This window comes from Colossoma macropomum, unplaced genomic scaffold, assembly GCF_904425465.1.
Source record: "Colossoma macropomum unplaced genomic scaffold, Colossoma_macropomum, whole genome shotgun sequence".
Classification (NCBI taxonomy): domain Eukaryota; kingdom Metazoa; phylum Chordata; class Actinopteri; order Characiformes; family Serrasalmidae; genus Colossoma; species Colossoma macropomum.
In genome coordinates, this window is record NW_023494798.1 from 31140240 (window position 1) to 31160103 (window position 19864).

At 37.6% G+C, this 19864-nt stretch overlaps 1 protein-coding gene across 2 annotated transcripts; it reads left to right on the top strand.

Annotated features, from left to right (window-relative positions):
- The first annotated feature begins 1023 nt into the window (after positions 1–1023).
- Positions 1024–19700, top strand: prrg4 (proline rich Gla (G-carboxyglutamic acid) 4 (transmembrane)). Of its 2 annotated transcripts, XM_036585330.1 has the most exons (8): positions 1024–1154; positions 1239–1352; positions 1704–1813; positions 5195–5358; positions 5618–5645; positions 13648–13789; positions 16440–16625; positions 18802–18829. In XM_036585330.1, exons 3-8 carry the CDS (start codon positions 1714–1716, stop codon positions 18827–18829), a joined length of 648 nt encoding a protein of 215 aa, XP_036441223.1. In that variant the 5' UTR covers positions 1024–1154; positions 1239–1352; positions 1704–1713. The 2 variants fall into 2 exon arrangements, with proteins under 2 accessions (XP_036441223.1, XP_036441225.1); XM_036585332.1 differs by having other exon boundaries at positions 1025–1352; positions 18802–19700.
- Positions 19701–19864: the final 164 nt, after the last annotated feature.

Consider the following 19864-nt stretch of genomic DNA (forward strand, 5'->3'; position numbering starts at 1 on the left):
CTCACAGAGCAGGTACTATTTGGGTGGTGGCTCATTCTCAGCACTGCAGTAACACTGACGTGGTGGTGGTGTGTTAGTGTGTGTTGTGCTGGTCTGAGTGGATCAGACACAGCAGTGCTGCTGGAGTTTTTAAACACCTCAGTGTCACTGCTGGACTGAGAATAGTCCACCAACCAAAAACATCCAGCCAACAGCGTCCTGTGGGCAGCGTTCTCGTGACCACTGATGAAGGACTAGAGGATGACCAACACAAACTGTGCAGCAGCAGATGAGCTATCGCCTCTGACTTTACATCTACAAGGTGGACTGACAAGGTAGGAGTGTCTAATAGAGTGGACAGTGAGTGGACACAGTGCTTAAAAACTCCAGCAGCACTGCTGTGTCTGATCCACTCGTACCAGCACAACACACACTAACACACCACCACCACGTCAGTGTTACTGCAGTGCTGAGAATGACCCACCACTCAAATAGTACCTGCTCTGTGAGGGTCCATGGGGGTCCTGACCACTGAAGAACAGGGTAAAAGGGGGCTAACAAAGTATGCAGAGAAACAGATGGACTACAGTCTGTAATTGTAGAACTACAAAGTGCCCCTGTATAGTAAGTGGACAATGAGCGTAGAAACAAGGAGGTGGTCATAATGTTATGCCTGATCGGTGTAGAACACATGGTTCTAAATAGAAACCATTGCCTTTACTAAAGAACACTTGAAGGACAATGTTTTTTAAGAGTGTATAAGGTATGATTTTGTATATTTTTAGTGTATTACTATCTCAATTAACATCTTGAGTCTAAATAAATCATAACAATCACCGTAAATATCTAAGGTCTGAATATTTCATTGCTTTTATTAAATATATTTTTTACTGTGAGACCTGGGTTTGAACTAATTCAGCAGGATGGTCCATGTACACTAGACTTATTGTACCATAGACAGTGTTCACTGCTTTAGGGAGTGAACTGGAGCTCACAGTAGACTGTATAATAAGGCTCAGTGCTCTGCTGTATTGTTCAGTAGCTCGTTGCTGGTAGTATCAGTGAGTGGAATGTGAACAGAGTGGGCTGGTTGGTATTGTAGAGCTGCAGTTTTGCTCTGGGCTGAAAGACAGACGCAGTTCCTCATGTTTCCACCCCGCAGCGTGTTCGTCCAGGTGAGCAGATTCACCTCCACTCAGCAGGTACACAGGTGCTACAGGTACAGCTGCTTCCCACACACATCTCACCATTCCATACAGTAAACCGAAACGTCCTGGAACGACAATGGCTTGAGGGTCGAAACGATAATGAAAGTCGTTTGAGGAACTACTAGAGGATAAATCTCAACTCTGTGGATCAAACTAGAGCCAAAAGTGAGTAAACGCTGTCATGGCTAATCTAACTTAACTACTGCTCCGTTTTGTTAGCTAGCCTACGTGACCAACGACCATTTCTTCAAGTTACGCCTCTTAAAACACACGTTTATGTGGTTTAGCAGGTCGTTTGAGGTGTATATGTGAGATATTTTGGCTTTCCAGGCGATAACAGCCAGCAGAAATATTAACTTTTAGTCTTAATGTGGAAATTTTACAACCGAAACCAAACGAGAGCTTGCTAACTGGGCGAATGCCACAGACAGGCGAGGGGACAGCGGTGGGAGTGAAAGCTGCTCATATTTTTCTCATATTTCTGACGGTTTTTTCTGTCTTTTTCCTACGTTACAGCTAAACAGAAATGCGTATACTTCTGCTTGTGTTGTGTAATGTCACTTTTTGTGGACACTCTGCGTGGGCAAGGAACATACAGAGCTCAGAGCAGGAAGAAAGAAATGCAGGTGAGTTTCTTTTCCCTTTAAAGTTACTCGGAGCGGTGAGGTTTGTCTACTGTTGAGACCTGAAACGCAGCTTAAAGGGGAACTCCACAGTTTTTGTTTTTTTTTACAAAATTCTTGTATAATTAAATCATCGAGATGTTGAGAGAGTCGTTCAGAGTGGTTTGGAGTGAAAGGCTCTGTTACAGAGGAACTTGTCAAGTCAGAACTGTTCACAGTGGTGGTGATAGGAACCAGACGACCACCTCTAAAAGCTCCCTCACAGAAAGTTATTACATTAAATGGTTATGAATGAATTCCTAAGTGACTTAGACATTGTTTTACGATAGTTTTGCGATTGGGTTTTGGCTTAAAACATGTTTAGTGGTACATGCAAGGCGTTCTAAGGCAAAATAGTTCCCTCAAATAATTCTTTTTCCTGATTTTCCACTATTTTACCATCATCGACATTATATATAAAAACTTAGAAGACACTTGTAGGTTCAGTGGTGGTTTTGGATAGTAAATAAAATGGCTGTGTTTGTCTTGTAGACATTGTGACCCCTGGTTCCTATTACTACCACTGTAAAGAAATCTGAATCTGTAAGTTTCTCTACGTCTGAACCGTTTCACATCAAAGCACTCCGCATAACTTTGTTTACATCTCAACCATTGAATTGTGCAGAAGTGTTGAAAAATGGGTGGAATTCCCCTTTAACAACACACCTCCCCAGTTATTTTCCATCAACAATATATAGATGTCTGTTTATCTCCCGCTTATTCATAAAGCAGCTAATCCATGGTAGCTGTTTTCAAACAGATCCTTCACAACCTGCAACGTCATGTGTTCATTATTCATAACTCTAAAATCTTACATAAGTAGTTTGATGTAAGCATTCAGGTCAATGTTAGATGTTAGTTGGGTGGATGCCTTAAGAGCATAGACTTGTTTGAGATATAACAATAAGAAAACAAGCAAATTACATTATATTTTTATGTCTGTGAACTGTAAGTTTCTCTCTAGGTAAACATTTCACATCAAACCACTCGGAACGACTTTGTTTACGATTGAACTATGCATAAATTTAAAAAAATTGGTGGAACTCCCCTTTAATGCTAAATATAAACCAACACAGACCCATAATATGGGTAATATGGGTTCAGCTGGTCATGGTCACAGCCTTATCTAGCTAATGACAAATGGGTTGAACTGATGTTACTGTAGACTTGTTACTCAAGAGGTGGGCAGAATGGCCTAAAATAGGCTACTAAAACCATGCATAGTAAACTTATGTAGTTCAATGTAATAATGATACAGGTTGAAGTAAAAATAGCTACCCAAAAACAACAGCACACATCAAGTACTTGAATTCCTATAGCACTGCGGTGGAACTTGATGTGGGCTGAATCTCAAATTGCTCCCTGTTCCCTATCAAGAGCACTGCATAGGTCATGAAACTGTGTCTTCTACACTTAAACATTGCTCTAAATGTCATTTATGGTGACGTGCAGGTAGCGGGTAAATATAAATGGCTTTTTTATTCCACATATAAAGCAATATTTGGTTGTAAAAGCTGTTATTTCTTGACCAGCATAGTGCACTGCATAGGGAATGGGGAGCCATTTGAGATACAGCCCTTGTGCATCCAGCATCTATCAGCATAGGAACTGTTCTTATCTTTTTAGGATCCTTTTGTTCTAAAATAAAATGGTAAAGTGGAAGGTGTGAACAACAGCACAGCCGCTTGCTAGCTGAACCAACAGAGCAGAAAGAAATCAAACCCAAAATAGAAGTAAGGGAGAATTCCAGCAAATTTCTAAAATTCTGTCATTGAGATGTAATCAAACCTATTCAGAGTGGTTTAATGTGAAATGGTTCAGTGAACAAAAACTTAATGACTCAGATTTCTTTACAGTGGTGGTGATAGGAACCCAGGGTTGCAATTTCTACAACACAAATGTAGCCATTTTATTTACTGTCCATCATGACCAGTAAACCTACATGTGTCCTCTCAGTTTTTATATGTTAATAATGGTGAAGTAGTGGTAAACGTGAAAAAATAAGTTTTTATTGGGTTCTATTTTGCTTTACAACACCTTGTGTGTACGTCCCTGCCATGAATGAGTTTTAAAAAACTGTTTAAAAACAATCATTCGGGCAACAGGCAGTATATTCGTAACTATTTTGTGAAAAAAGCTTTCTGTGATGTAGATTTTGACAGGCATTAAACTCATCAGACATCTGGTTCCTATCTCTTCCACTGTGAACAATTCTGACTCAGTAAGTTTCTCTAGAACAGAGCATTTCCTATGAAATGACGCTGAATGCATTTCTTCATGTTTTGGTGATTTAATTATGCAGAAATTTGAAAAATATTAGTGGACTTCTCCTTTAAATGTGAAGAACTGAAATTGAACTCAGTAAAAAATTTGATTCCTTTCCTCACAACCTTTATATAATGATATACTTGATACTGGTTTTCTTACATATACCAGACGTACATGTAACAGGTTTCTACCCACCTCTGCCTTAAAAGCCTATATTGGCACAGTTTTTTCACTGTTCTGTGCGAAAGTTAGAGATCACCCTTCATTTTTTAATTTCCCATCAAAACCATTACATACAAGTTATTCATTTTTCAGGATATATTTTTGAGGAGGTTAGGTTTAAAATAATCCATTTGCATAAAGAAGGAGAAAATAAGTGAAAAAACAAACTGAGAATTCAAAAAAATTGGTAACACTTTATTTGGATGGTCCACTGTAGATGCTTTGTAAAAGCTCAGTATATTTAAGTAACATTCAACTAAATATCTAGTAAATGCAACTGAACTTTAAGTTTAGTGTGAAAGAGTTTATCAAATCTATCCCTACCCTAATCCTAACCTTAACCTCAAGGCAAAACCTACGTCTACTCCTAACTCTAACTCTAACCATGATATTGTTGATAATTAACTGAACATCACCAGAGGCTTCTACAGGGGACCATCCAAATAAAGTGTGACCAAAAAAAATGATACAGAGAAAACGGCACTCTGAACAACTCAGCGCTGTGGGTCTGAAAGGATGTGTAGCTGTCAAGAAGTCCTCACTAACAATAAACACTGCTGTGTCTGATCCACTCGTACCAGCACAACACACACTAACACACCACCACCACATCAGTGTTACTGCAGTGCTGAGAATGATCCACCACCCAAATAGTACCTGCTCTGTAAGGGTCCATAGGGGGTCCTGACCACTGAAGAACAGGGTAAAAGGGGGCTAACAAAGTATTTAGAACTACAGAGTGCACCTATATAGTAAGTGGAGCTGATAAAATGGACAATGAGCGTAGAAACAAGGAGGTGGTCATAATGTTGTGCCTGATCGGTGTATAATGCCAATGTTTTTCCTTCTGATCAGTGTTTGTGGAGGAGGAGGAGGCCAGTAAGTTCCTAGGGCGCCACCTGATGTTCAACAGATTTGACTTCGAAATGTTCACTCCGGGGAATTTGGAGAGGGAGTGCATTGAAGAAGTGTGTAACTACGAGGAAGCGCGGGAGGTGTTTGAGAATATTCCAGATACAGTTGAGTAATTTGCTTATTTCTCAACAGCCTGCTAGCGCGAGTGATCTACAACTGTTCCTTACCCTCATTAAGCATGAACCTTCCTATTTACCTGCTGAATGTTTTATAATCTGAGATTATAAAAGCTGTTATCTCTTTTCCATGGTGTTCAGCTATGAGTCATGTTTGTATTAGTTTAATATAAATGATTAATGGGTTGCTGTAAAAATGAGCTGTTTGCCTGCTTTAGGTTTGATACCTTTTGTTTGTTCTCTACAGGATGCTTTCTGGAAAAAGTATACGGAGGGTAGGTTGGAGTAATTTGTTCTTAATAGTTTTATGCAGTGGTGGACAGTAACAAAGTAAATGTAATTTGTTACTGTACTTCAGTAGTTTTTTCGTGTATCTGTTCTTTACTGAAGTATTTTCATTTTGAGCAACATCTTACTTTTCACTCCACTACGTTTCAAAGTCAAATATCTTACTTTTCACTCCACTACATTTCAAAGTCAAATATCTTACTTTTTACTCCACTACATTTTGCGAAATCTGTCGTCACTTTTGGCTTATGTGTGCATAAAAACGTAACATATCAAAACGAAAGAAGGAAAACACATTTGTGAACCTGTGTTTAAAGCAAATTTTTATTAAACTTGTAACTAAGTTGCAAATAAAACTGAAACTTTGCTTGTTTGCAAAATTTTATTTCAGAGCCACTCAGTTCTACCTAATGGAAACTGTTTGCCTTCAGTGTTTTGTGCTTATGATAATTTTAATAGACATCAGTGACAGAATAATTAATGACATTCTATTAAAAGTTGGGTTTACCAAGAGTGGCACTGGAGTATTTTCACCTAAAATGAGTCGATTAAGCAAGAGTCTTACTACAAAAATGATAATAGGATGTCAGAGCCATAATTAATCTTTTAGTACTTTTATTTTTGATACTTAAGTACAATTGAAGGCAAATACTTTTGTACTTTTACTCAAGTGGAGGTCCAAAGGGAGGAACTTCTGCTTTTACTGGAGTAATATTTTACCCTGGGTATCTCTACTTTAACTGAAGTAATTCAAGTTTGTGTACTTCGTCCACCACTTGTTTTATGACTCATTCATGTCCTGTTATTCACCTCACTCGTATTTGTATCACTCGTATCGTTCGTAGACGATCGAGTGTCTCAATGCGGACATGCAGAAGGGCTCAGAGAGACTGCAGTTTTGTCAGGAGAAGCTGACTCAATGTTTATCTGTTATCACAAACCGGCTACTCTGCTTTTTATGAGTAAACATGACATCAGGCCCTGTGGTCACAAGCGCCACTTCTGAGAGACGTATCGCTGAAGTCTGTGGTTAAGATGCGTCTGTTGACATTTACGTTGGGTATAAAGTCTTCAGGTTCATCAGATTGTGTTCATGTGTGAAGATCTAGTTCCCCTACCTATAGCCTAAACCTCTCACATTAAAGAGTCAGCCTTGTTCACATTATGACAAGAACTGTTCAAGAACCCACATAATGGAAACCCGAATTTCCCTCCCTCATTTTTCAAATAAGTTTGAGAAATAATATGTAAACATTGTTCAAGTTTTAAAACATATTCTTCACTCCTCAGTCCATACAGTCCATATATGGAAACATCCTGTTTTGAGTTTATTTGTGACGTTTTAAGAACCAACTCATTTGTGCAGATCCACCTATTCAGCCTACAGCAGTTTAGCTCCACCCGTTTACACTGAAGTTCTAAGAAATGTTTCAGCACTGTGTGCTTTTTGAACCAGACGCAGTGCAGGGCAGCCAATCAGAAATAAGGTCATTTGCATAGATCATTCTGATAAAGGCACAGGAACAGCCTGTTTAATTGTGAGGGATAAAGGAAGGTTGGAGAACGACCAAGTTAATATAAATCATAACTATTTTTGGTACATAAAACCACACATGTTTTAAAAGGACCTGGAAAAAATAAAATGCAAGAAAAATGGGTGACACTTTATTTTGAGTGGTCCTTTTTGGATGAAACAAACACTCAATGGACTCTCAGTAACATGTCAAAAGCATATGAGGGTTAGGATTAGGATTAGGTTTTGGGTTGAGGTTAGGGTTAGGATTAGGGTCAGGATTATAGGGTTAGGTTTTGGGTTGAGGTTAGGATTAGGTTTTGGGTTGAGGTTAGGGTTAGGATTAGGGTCAGGATTATAGGGTTAGGTTTTGGGTTGAGGTTAAGGTTAGGGTTAGGATTAGGGTTAGGTTTTGGGTTGAGGTTAATGTTAGGGTTAGGATTAGGGTCAGGATTATAGGGTTAGGTTTTGGGTTGAGGTTAAGGTTAGGGTTAGGATTAGGTTTTGGGTTGAGGTTAAGGTTAGGATTAGGATTAGGGTCAGGATTATAGGGTTAGGTTTTGGGTTGAGGTTAATGTTAGGGTTAGGATTAGGGTCAGGATTATAGGGTTAGGTTTTGGGTTGAGGTTAAGGTTAGGGTTAGGATTAGGGTTAGGTTTTGGGTTGAGGTTAAGGTTAGGGTTAGGATTAGGTTTTGGGTTGAGGTTAAGGTTAGGGTTAGGATTAGGGTCAGGATTATAGGGTTAGGTTTTGGGTTGAGGTTAAGGTTAGGGTTAGGATTAGGGTTAGGTTTTGGGTTGAGGTTAGGGTTAGGATTAGGTTTTGGGTTGAGGTTAAGGTTAGGGTTAGGATTAGGGTTAGGTTTTGGGTTGAGGTTAAGGTTAGAGTTAGGATTAGGTTTTGGGTTGAGGTTAGGGTTAGGATTAGGGTCAGGATTATAGGGTTAGGTTTTGGGTTGAGGTTAAGATTAGGGTTAGAATTAGGTTTTGGGTTGAGGTTAATGTTAGGGTTAGGATTAGGGCCAGGGTTAGGATTAGGTTTTGTGTTGAGGTTAAGGTTAGGGTTAGGATTAGGGTCAGGGTTAGGATTAGGTTTTGGGTTGAAAAAACTTTTCGTTTTTAGCTGTCAAGCTCCATTTACTCCCATTCATTGAGAACTCACCCGCGGGCGCCCTCTGCTGTTTAGCAGTCCTGTTTTTGATATAATGGGGGAATAGAGGCCAGGCTCCTCATAAACCGGCTCTGACATTGATTATTTGGAGATGAATGGATTTACTTGCATTTATAATCACTCCAGCTGGTTTCCTGATACGTTTAATCTGCAACGAGAAACTGTCAAACACTACAGAGTCACAAAGCTGAAATCAGCTTCTCGTTCGCCAGCTTTTTGTTCGAATTGTCCCATTTCATCTTAAATGGTGCAGCAATTACATTCAGCAGTTATATTTTGTGTCCTTTTTTCTTGATATGTTAAACTAATAAATAGAAATTGTGCACTAAAATTAGCAGAAATGTCATTTAAGTTCTCTGTAGAGGATGTGTTAACTTATTTTTACTTAAATCTACAGACGTGGCATTTGAACCTGTTGTTGAAACTTCTACATGCGACTGCATTTGTAATTTTGGATATGAGCTTATGAAAAATGTGTTTGTGCCAAATATCCCAATATGTTCAGGATGTCATACACTGAAAAAAGTGCTGCCTTGAATTGAATACTTCATTCAAATGTGTACATCATTTCCATATGAATTGTGAATGTATTTCATCAACACATTTTATCTTTGAATTTACTTTCTTTTGGCAGTAGCAGTGTGGATGTAATATATTTTATTCATGTGGAAATTATGTGCTCATTTAAATCAAATGCTTTCCTTTTTTATTACCCCTTCAGTTTTATCTGAACTTGTTTGCCACTTGCTGTGGCCCTTGAGCCCATATTTGAAATGCATGAGATTACTGGGACTACATTAGTATTGCCAAATAGTTGCCAAAACTATATCTCTAATAGTTTGGTTTTACTGTTTGAACAATATTTAGCATCAATATTGCAACCCCATTTCCAAAAACATTGGGACAGTGTGCAAAATGTGAATAAAAAGAAATTCAATGATGTGCAAATTATTTAAACCCTATATTTAATTGAAAATAATACAGAGACTACAAATCAAATATTGAAACTGAGAAACTTTATTGTTTTTTGAAAAATATATGCCCATTTTGAAATTGATGCCAACAACACATTCCAAAAAAGTTGGGACGGGGGCCTGTTTACCACTGTTGTTTCATCACCTCTTCTTTTAACAACAGTCTGTAAGCATTTGGGAACTGAGGAGACACTGCTGTAGTTTTGAAAGTAAAATGTTTTCCCATTCTTGTTTGATACAAGATTTCAGCTGATCATCAGTTTGAGGTCTCCTTTGTCGTATTTTTAATTTTATAATGTGCCAAATATTTTTAGTGGTGATGGGTCTGGACTGCTGTAGGTCAGTTTAGCACCCAGACTCTTTTAATACAGGGCAATGCTTTTCCACTTTGCTATAGTCCATTTTAAATGAGCTTGGGCCCAGAGAAGGTGGCAGCATTTCTGGAACCTATTTATATTTGGTTTCACCTTTTGCGTTTGAGTTTTGATTAGCATTTGTGGTTGCAGTGATGAACTGTGTTTACAGACAGTGTTATCAGAAGTGTTTCTGAGCTCATGCAGTGATTTCCATTACAGAATCATGCCTGTTTTTAATGCAGTGCCGCCTGAGGACCCAAAGATCACGGCCAGGAATTACTGGTTTTTGGCCTTGTCCCTTACGTACAGAGGTTTCTCCAGATTCTCTGAATCTTTTAATGATATTTTGTACCGTCGATGATGAAAAGCAGAAGTTCTTTGCTATTTTATGTTGAGAAATGTTATTCTTGTTGCACTATTTGCTCACGCAGTCTTTCACAGAGTGGTGAACCCCTCCTCATCTTTACTTCTGAAAGACTCCGCCTCTCTGGGATGCTTTTTTATACCCAATCATGTTACTGACATGTTGCCAATTAACCACCAGGTGTTTTTTTAGCATTACTCAACTTTACCAGCCTTTTGTTGCCCCCATCCAAACTTTTTTTGGAATGTGTTGTTGACATCAAACTCAAAATGGGCATAAATTTTTCAAAAAACAAAAAAATTTCTCAGTTTCAACATTTGAAAATTTGAAGCATTTTCAATGAAATATAGGATTTAAATGATTAATTTAAATGATTTAATGAATCATTTAATGAATTTAATGATTCATCATTGCATTGTGTTTTTATATAAATTTTTCTCAGCTTCCCAACTTTTTTGGAAATGGGGTTGTATAATGCATTAATTGGCTCCAGACTAGCAGGTCTACTTGTGTCTCTAGACCATTTTTACTGGTCGTTGGTTAAAAATGAGTGATTTGCATAGGGACACAAGTGTTTCATTTGTGCCTCTTCACTTTCTGTTTCATTTTTCACATATGTTTTACGAAAGGTCCTCTACACGCATAACTGAGTGTTCGTTTGCTTTCAGTTAACTTCCATAACACACAGACCTGTTGAAGCCACTGAGTTTATCCTGATCTCATTTGCATGACTGTGGTTTGCATTGCTGTGTAACGTGGCTGAATGAAACCAGCATGCCAAGTAATGTAGTGCTTAAACAGTATTGCAAACTAGTATTTCTTTATTCACTTTATATGCTTTGTAGATACTTAATTTACTTTCAAGTTACATTCAACTAAATATCTATGAAATTGACCATAATTTTCTTTAACTCTAAACCTGCTCTAAGCTCTTCATTAACAGCTACCAGCGCTGCTCTGTAGGCGACCCTGCCAGTCAGCAGTGACAGCAGAGGAGGGTAAAGTTCAGCTCCTCACTGCTGGGCTTTAGTTACATTTAGGGCATCATATGCCTGCAAAGAGGGGGATGCGACATTTTTTTATTATTGCCCACCTCTAATTCTTTGGTGATATGAAGCTGAAGCCAGCTTCTAGTTCGAATTTTCCTGTTCCACCTTAAATGGAGTAGCAGTTACATTCTGGTGCTTCAGGCGTCAGAACTGCTGGACTATTTAAGGTGGAACGGGAAAGTTAGCTAGCTAGCTACCAAGACATTAGCATACTATTAGCGTTTTTATTATGCTTGTTATGAAGAAAACGATCATAAAACATTGAAACGACATTAAACTAAGATAATACAGTGTTTATCGTAACTTTTAACAGAGAAGATTCTCACATTTGTGTGTTTCTTTGGTCTCTTGTTCAGCCGTCTTGCTGGTCTTTCTTTTTTTTCCTCATAACTCTCTGTTTGGAGTCTCTGAAAAACCTCTGTTTGGAGGGCCATGTAGCCCCACCACTTCACCCTACCCCTCTATCTCAACAACAATCAGGACACCCTACCACTAGGTGTGAACGCGCTAATCAGAGAGATGAGGGCTAAGTGGTAGGGGCGAGGGTTTAAATGAGATTGGGCCTAATCCTAACCCTCACCCTGTTCCTAGCCCTAACCCTGGTCCAAATCCTAACCCTAACCCCACCACTGCTTAGAATCAGTTTCTACAGATTGTTAACAATTTGAACATCTGTAGATAATCTATAGGGGACTATAGTGAACTATCTAAATAAAGTGAGACCCTTTATTCATTTTTCATATAAATTCAGATGTATGCAAAAGTTTGAGCATCCTTGACCAATTTGTTGATTTTCTAATTGAAATTAATTTAATATATTCTCTACAGAAAACACACTTCTGCACATTGTAATACCCAATTACTGTTTACTTGATGAACCCAAAATGCAAAAGTCATGGCACACTTTGTATTTTATATCCTTTTAAACACACATGTAAATCGGTAAATGAATAGAAATTGTGCATTAAAATGTGCAGAAAAAATACCACAATTAAGTGTGTTCTGTGTAGAGCAGGGGTGTCAAACTCAACCAGTAAAAGGGCCATATTAAAAAATCTCATCAATGTCATTGTTAATTAATGTTGTGCTGTAACCCCAACTTGCTGTTGTTTACTCAAAAACAATGACAGTAAAATACAGATACTTTTAGTAAGCCCTGAAATATTACATGGACACTTGAAATACTTTCTTTGCTGCACATTCATTAAGACTTGGGCTCAATTGCTGAGCTAATGTTAAGTGTTTATATTGGTTGAACTTGAGCTGATTGTTTGTGACTGGGGTGGAATTGCGTAAACCTGAGGTGTAACCACTGTCCCATAGACTGCTATTGGGGTTAGGAGAGTCAAAGTGCACATAATGTGGCGGTGCATGCTGGGGACTGTAGTGCAGCGCATTGTGAAATAGGGCTAATACGAAAATTCAAACACTTTTGCAGGCTGGATGGGATTGTGTGGCAGGCCTGATCTGGGCCGCGGGCCTTGTGTTTGCTGTGGAGGATGCGTTCACTTATTTTCACTCAGAAAATCAAGAAAATGTGTAATTTGACTGGGAACGTTCACACCTTTGCATACAACTTTACCTGCCAATGCTGATGCATTATCATTTATAAAATGTGAAAGGTGGGACTAGAACCAACTGAATTAGCAATACATAAAAATGTAGCACTTATTTCTGTAGGATTCAGTACGCATGAATGCAGATATTTTAGCACAGTAGCTCAGTGCGCCTAAACATTCTGCTTTTCAGGGGTACTGTAAATAAGTCAACAAATATTGGAACAAAATATCAGCCAAATCTAAACATCTATGTGATGCCGATATATTGTTTAAGGTAATACATGATGATGCTGATATGATTCCGATATCTCTTTGCATCACTAATTTCAATGAGTGCATATGCATGCACTCGATAATCCAATCACAATCGGATTTTTGCAGTTATCTGATTATTCAAATGGTCATGTAAACATCATACTCCCAATCTAGAAATCCAGTTAAGAAATCCGATAAAGAGACTGGTTTTTAGCCCAGTAATCAGATTTCTCAGTGCATGTAAACTCTTACTCCGATTTCGATCGGATTTCTCAGTCTGCGCATGTGCGGGATCAGACGGTGGACATTGCAAGATGGCAGCAAAACACTTTTGAAGCCAAACACGAAATAAAGGATTTAAATATTCTTCATCTTCTGGATGTTGAATGTTCATATTTTCAGGTAAAGTGGAGCGATGCTTTTAAAAAAGCCACAGAATGAAGTTTGAGATTTATATTATGTTTGCGTCTCGTCTTCTTCTGTGAGTTTATTGGCCGGTTGCAAAGCAGAAATCTGATTACTGCCCAAGTCATGCAGACCTGGAGTTCCCCCATTATCTGATTACTCCAGAGCATGTAAATGTGTTGATTGGATTACTGACAAAATCTGATTTTCTGCAGTTATCGGATTATTAAGTCCATGTAAACGCGCTCAATCTGTATGTGCTGTGTATACTGTCGTATTACTATTAAATCTGTATGTAGTTGTGTATACTGTCATATTACAGTTATTTTCACATATGCTTACAGATCATAGTCAGCGGCCGTCTAGACTGGATATAACAGCCCTGTTGGTGGGCCTCATCGCAGGTGGAGTAGCTATTGTCATAATGGGCCTGCTCATCTGGTACTCCTGCCAGAAAAGGTGTGGAAAAAGTGACCGGTTTGCAGGGTAAGGACTCTTCAGCTGCATAAGCATGTTTTATAATCATTAGTTAATTTATTAGGAGCGTGCAGCAGGAGCATGCTCAGTTTAATGAAGGGTATGTGTTTGTCATAATGACATCCATGTTTGTATGTGAATATCATCAGATCCCATCTGGTTTACTTTGACTGATGGGTGAATACTAGCAATGTAAATCAAATCACAGCAATTCAGTTTGGTTACAAGATTACGATATTTTAGGAAAACAGTCCAATGCATTATTAAGTAGAATTTCACCACAGTTCGATTTGATCACATTGTTTTGGTTTGATCAGAATTATTTTTTAAAATCTTTAAATATTTTTATGATTTTGTTGATTTTCTAAGTGAAGTTACACCACTTTTGCATTAAAAAAACTTACATATTTCTGCAAATTTTAATGGACGGTTATTATTTATTAGCTGAATGTAACATTTAGGAGAAAAATAAAACATGCATGCATACGTTTGGTCGCCCTTTCATTCAGTGCTTAGTAAGCACTCTTTGGCTTTGTAGCAAACTAATAATCTTTCTCTTCTCGATGATTTTATTGTAGAACACTTTTAGCTCAGAAATATTCATAGGTTGTCTTGCATGCACATCATGTTTGAGATCTTCTCACATATTTACAGCAGTATTCAAGTCTGGGGACGGTGATGGCCTGAAACCTTAAACCTTTTTTATTTGACTTTCTCAACTAAGTTTGATTTTGATGTATGTTTTGAATCATTGTCTTGTTGTAATATCCTTTCATCTTCACTTTCTTCACTGACTGTGGCACATTAGCTTCTGGGATTTGCTGATATTTAAGAGGATCCTTTCTTCCCTCTATCCCCATAACATTTCCTGTGCCGCTGGCTGCTACACAAACCCAAGCATAATAGATCTACCCCCATGCTTAACAGTTGTCTTTTTTTTCTCCAAACTTTGGTGATTGTAGCCAAAGAGTTACATTTTTGTGTCATCAGACCACAGAACTTGTTTGCAGAATGCCTGTGGCTTATCTAGATGTTGTTTTGCGTACTTCAGACACAGACTTTTGTGATAAGATTACAGAGTTACCCTCGGATGACCCTTCCATTTAGATGACGTGGGCCAGTGCATTACTATTCCTGTGCCAGCTTTCTGCAGGCCCTTGTTAGTGATGTGGGTGTTTTGCTTTGCATAGATCTTCCAGATTTTGTCTTGACTTCAACAGTCAAGCTCCTTAATTTCCATTGGTTAATGGAATTTCAGATTATAAAAGCTACAAGCAGGACATGTTTAGATATCTTTTGTAGTCTTCTCTTGCTTTCTTAGAGTCGATTATCTTTAGTTCCAGATCCTCAGTCAGCTGCTTGTTGAGCCCATGGCTGTTGAGTTTGAGCACAACACCTAGACAAGTTTTGAAGGGTCACAGAATTTATCATGCCATGGCATTGTCTACACCTGATATGGATTAAGCCCTAATGAGTCAAATAAGCTCTAAGAATTTACCAGAAAAACTAGTGTATCAAGTGAACAGGTGTCTACACTTTCGCACACGCCGCATTTTCTGTTTTTTGTTTTCCAATATGTTAAATTCAGGAAATAATTGTTAATTTTGCGTAAAGATTTGCAGGAATATTTCGTAGTTAAGTTTGTTGCATGTAGCTGTTGTGTCAACTACTTTTTTACATTTCTGTTTATTCTAAAATCAATCAAATGTGTAATTTGACCAGAGATGAACAAACGTTTCCATAAATCTGTGCATAAAATTAACTGGATTTACTATTTACACAGTTGGAGACTATAGACAATACAAAATATACTGTTTTTTTACATTTGAAAACAGGCTGACATTTTTATTGTGGTCATAAAATGGACACAGTTGCCACCTTCAGACTGGCGCATCATGATACACAATATGACACCATTCCTATTCGCTGAGTTCAGGTGTTTCCGCCACACCCTTTGCTAACAGGTGTATAAAATCGAACATATAGCCATGTAATCTCTATAGACAAACACTGGCAGTAGAATGGGTTGTACTGAAGAGTTAAGTGACTTTAAATGTGGCACTATCATTGCATAAATGATACCTTTTGCATAAATTAGTTTGTGAATTTCCTGCCCTTCTATTATTGTAATATGGAAGTGTTTAGGAGCAACAACATTTCATCCACGAAGCAGTAGACCACGCAAACTCACTTCGAGGCAACAGTTTGGGGAAGACCCTTTCCTGTTCCAGCATGACTTGTGTGGTGTGGAGGAACTCCAGTGGCTTACATAGAGCCTTGACTTTAACCCCACTGAACACCTTTGATTTGGAATGTCAATTGTGTGCCGGGCCTTCTCGTCCAGCATCAGTGCCTGACCTCACAAATGCTCCCTTGACTTAATGGGCACATTCCCCCAAGCACACTACAGAATCTTCTGGAAAGTTTTCCCAGAAGAGTGAAGGCTGTTCTGACCACAAAATGGTGGGGCAACTCTATATTAATGCCCATGGTTTTGGAATGGGATGCCCTACAGGCTCATATAGGCATGATGGTCACGTGTCCACATATATTTGGCCATTTTATTTGCTTCACTGAGCAGCAAATAAGTGTGTTTTGTTATTGTTGCTTGGTTTGAAATAATGTGACACTATATTGTTGCTGGTTTGTGTTTGTTCAGGCCCATCAGGACGCGGTCTAGGCGCAGTAACGCCTCTGTGATTATCCGGAGACTGGAGGAAGTTTCATTGCAGCCCATTGCTCTCCCACCTTCATCAGACGGCCTGGATGACCACGGACTACCCTCTTATGAACAGGCCATTGCTAGAGATGGACCTCACGATGCTCCACCACCCCCATATCCTGGGTACTGACACAACACACATACGCACGCTAGTTTTGAGGCTTTTTTTTTTTAACCTTTGAATCACACACCTACAACCATCATCCTGAATGAACTGCCAGTCAGTTCACACACAGCCTAACATAACAAATACGCAAATACTTAAACTCTAATAAGAGAGAGTTCTCCTACAATAGGAGCATCTGGCCTTTGTTACATAGCCAGCACCTTAAACTGGAAAGTCTTATAGCTGTTACTTATATTTAAAAAAAATGGATTGGACAAAATGGAAAAATTCCATGGCATTCAGTACCAAATTTCAGTACCTAAGTAGTGTCTTATTAGCATCAAAGTCTGCTTCGGAAATCTAGACTGCTAAATTACATTCAGTTTGCATCAAAGTCAGTGTTTCTTGATTGGTCTGTAATTTGTTATAGTTTTTAATACACCCACTTTCAGTCCCTCACACTCATTTCTGGTTCAAGCCACAGCAACTTTCAGTTTGTAATTTAAAAAAAAGGAATTGAAAAATGTATTGTTTGGATATCAGAATCAAAGTCAAAGTAGCGCTACCGGCATCAGTATGAGAAAACTTACACAATAAACAATACCCAGCATACCTTAAACAATTTACTTAAACAATACCCAGCCCTATTGGTAAAATTCAAAAGCACAGTGTTTTATTAATGTACCACAGTGTTACTGTATTAGATAATATTTAATTTGGAATTTAATTGGACTGCATGTTTTGTTCTGGGTGTGTTTTTTTTTTTCCCATTACAACAAAGAGAACCTTACACTGTATTGGAAATGTTAACCAGACATAAACCAAATTTTCAGAACGAAAACTTACTGTTTATTTATTACTTAATTTTATGTGTTTTAATTTAATTTATACTGAGGCAGGTTAGCCCACTGAGGCCAAAGTCTCATTTACAGTGGGGTCCCTGTAAGACATACAGTAAAATACAATACAGTAATATAGCACATGAAAATAAAATGAATAGAACAACCATTTTAAAGTAAAAAAATATAAAATATTTAGATTAAATAAAATAATTATAACAAAAAAACAAGGTAAATGGCATATAATTAAGAAAAGCACATACAGCTCTCATCCATCAGGTCATTAAAGTATTTTAAAATATATTAAATGGTAGATGATGTATTTTAGCACTCAGTTGAAAGTTCTTCCACATTACCAGGAGACTGCATGAAAATGCTTTCTTATCAAGTTCTATAGATGAGAATGATACATTCAATCATTACGTCTAATGCATTTGTCTTGTCATTTGTTCTGACTGTAAGGAAAGATGAAATGTAGGGTGCAAGCTGTTAGAGCTTTGTAAAAAAAAAAAAAAGCTTCTGTATTCGCTCATCAATGTGTGCTCTAAAAGTTAGTGTCATTGATCCAAATTCACAGATGTTTGTAGCCAATGTAGTCAATAACTGTACCATTCAATGTATTTACAGTTACATAATTAAAACTATCAATCGCATGAGCTCAGGAAAGCAACATACTTTATGTCCCTTTATTCAACACTAGTTTTAGACTTCTATAACAAAGATTCTGTAACAAGTTAAAATCTTTCTGTAAATATATCCATTGCTAGTGTTACAAAGGAAGCACAAGAATACATGACAGTATCATCTGCATGAAAATGAATTATACAACTTTCAGTGTGTTCATTAATATATTCTTAATTAATATACAATGTAAAAAGTACTGACCCAAGGATAGAGCCCTGTGGAACACCATTAACAGTTTCTAGAAAACGTAATTGTTATCCCTGAGCAGCAACATATTGAGTTCTATTAATAAAGATAATTATGGAACCAATTGAGCACCTGCTGGTCAAAGCACACGAAATAGAATTTAAAAAACTAAAAACAAACTACTTTATTTCAGGGGCACCGCTATTTTATAGGCATATATCATCAATATAATGCTCCTTATCTATCAAATGTATTGCCAAAAATGTAGTTTAAACTCAATATTGTGTTATGTTTATTTCCTGGTATACTGGTATAGATGATTGATGGCCCAGCACTAATTTAAACTGTGGAGAAATCTCTTAAATTTCATAACTCTTAAACTCCTGTGTAGCTTATAAAATATGATGCTTAACTGTCTGAGTTGTTTTAGACACTTTACTGTAATTGTTTGTTTATTAAAAACGACTCCTTATGCTGTTCACAGGTCCAGACCAGGCACCATTCGACGATAACCTCAACATTAACTGGGCACAGTTGGATTGGGTCCATTCTTTTTCTCTTTTACCCATAAACTGCAATGCACTGTTAATTTTAAACAATGACCTTTCCGCTCATTTCAGAGTCATTTCTAAAGCAGGTGGTCATTCCTTGTTTTACACTAATTACACTAAAACACAGTTTGCCAATATAATGATGTTGGAGGGTTACTTTTTGTAGTGACCTATAAGCAGCCAGTTTGCCAGGTCATTTTTGACAGACACTGTAATAATAATTTAATATGCTGAATAACTTTTTGTATACAGAATTCAGACTTTGCTTCATATTTATGCTAAAAAGTTTGATGAAGGAAAATGGGTTATGAAGGCATTACACAGTTAGACCTCACTCACCTTCTGCTAACTCTGACTCACTGAACAAACCAGATTTACCTCTTTTTACCTCTGAGCAAAATAGTAAGGATAGGTTCGTTAGCTCATCAGCTACTGCATTACTAATTATTGCTTTGTGTATGATTTAATTAATGCTGTAATATTTTTATTAATTTCATTTCTCCAGTTTGCCAATGCACACCAAGTAAATCAGAACTACTGTTGTTGTAGCACTTTTTTAATGTTGTAATTCACACGCACTGTAATCACTACTGACTCCATCTATATGTTTTGGTTTTATAAGGCTCTTCTTTTTGGACTATTTGTATGCTTCGGTGATCTTTTAATGTTTTGATAATTATGTCAGCGTGTCACTGTGGTAGAGCTTTATTTTAAGCTAGTTAAATAATTAAGAAATAAATGACACTTTATTTTGTCTCATATTATCTGTGAACAATAGGCTGATGCCTCTGAATATTTTAACTGTGTATATTATAAAGATCTGATGACATAAGATTTAGTGTTCTCATGGGTCTAGTTCATAATGAAGATTGTCATTTTCCCACTTTTTTTTATTTAATGTCTGACACGACTTACGTAATATATGCTCTGTGTTGTATAGAAACTCAACTCTGTTGGAAGTGCAGCTGCACATAGAGCATGGGGACTTGCTCCAAG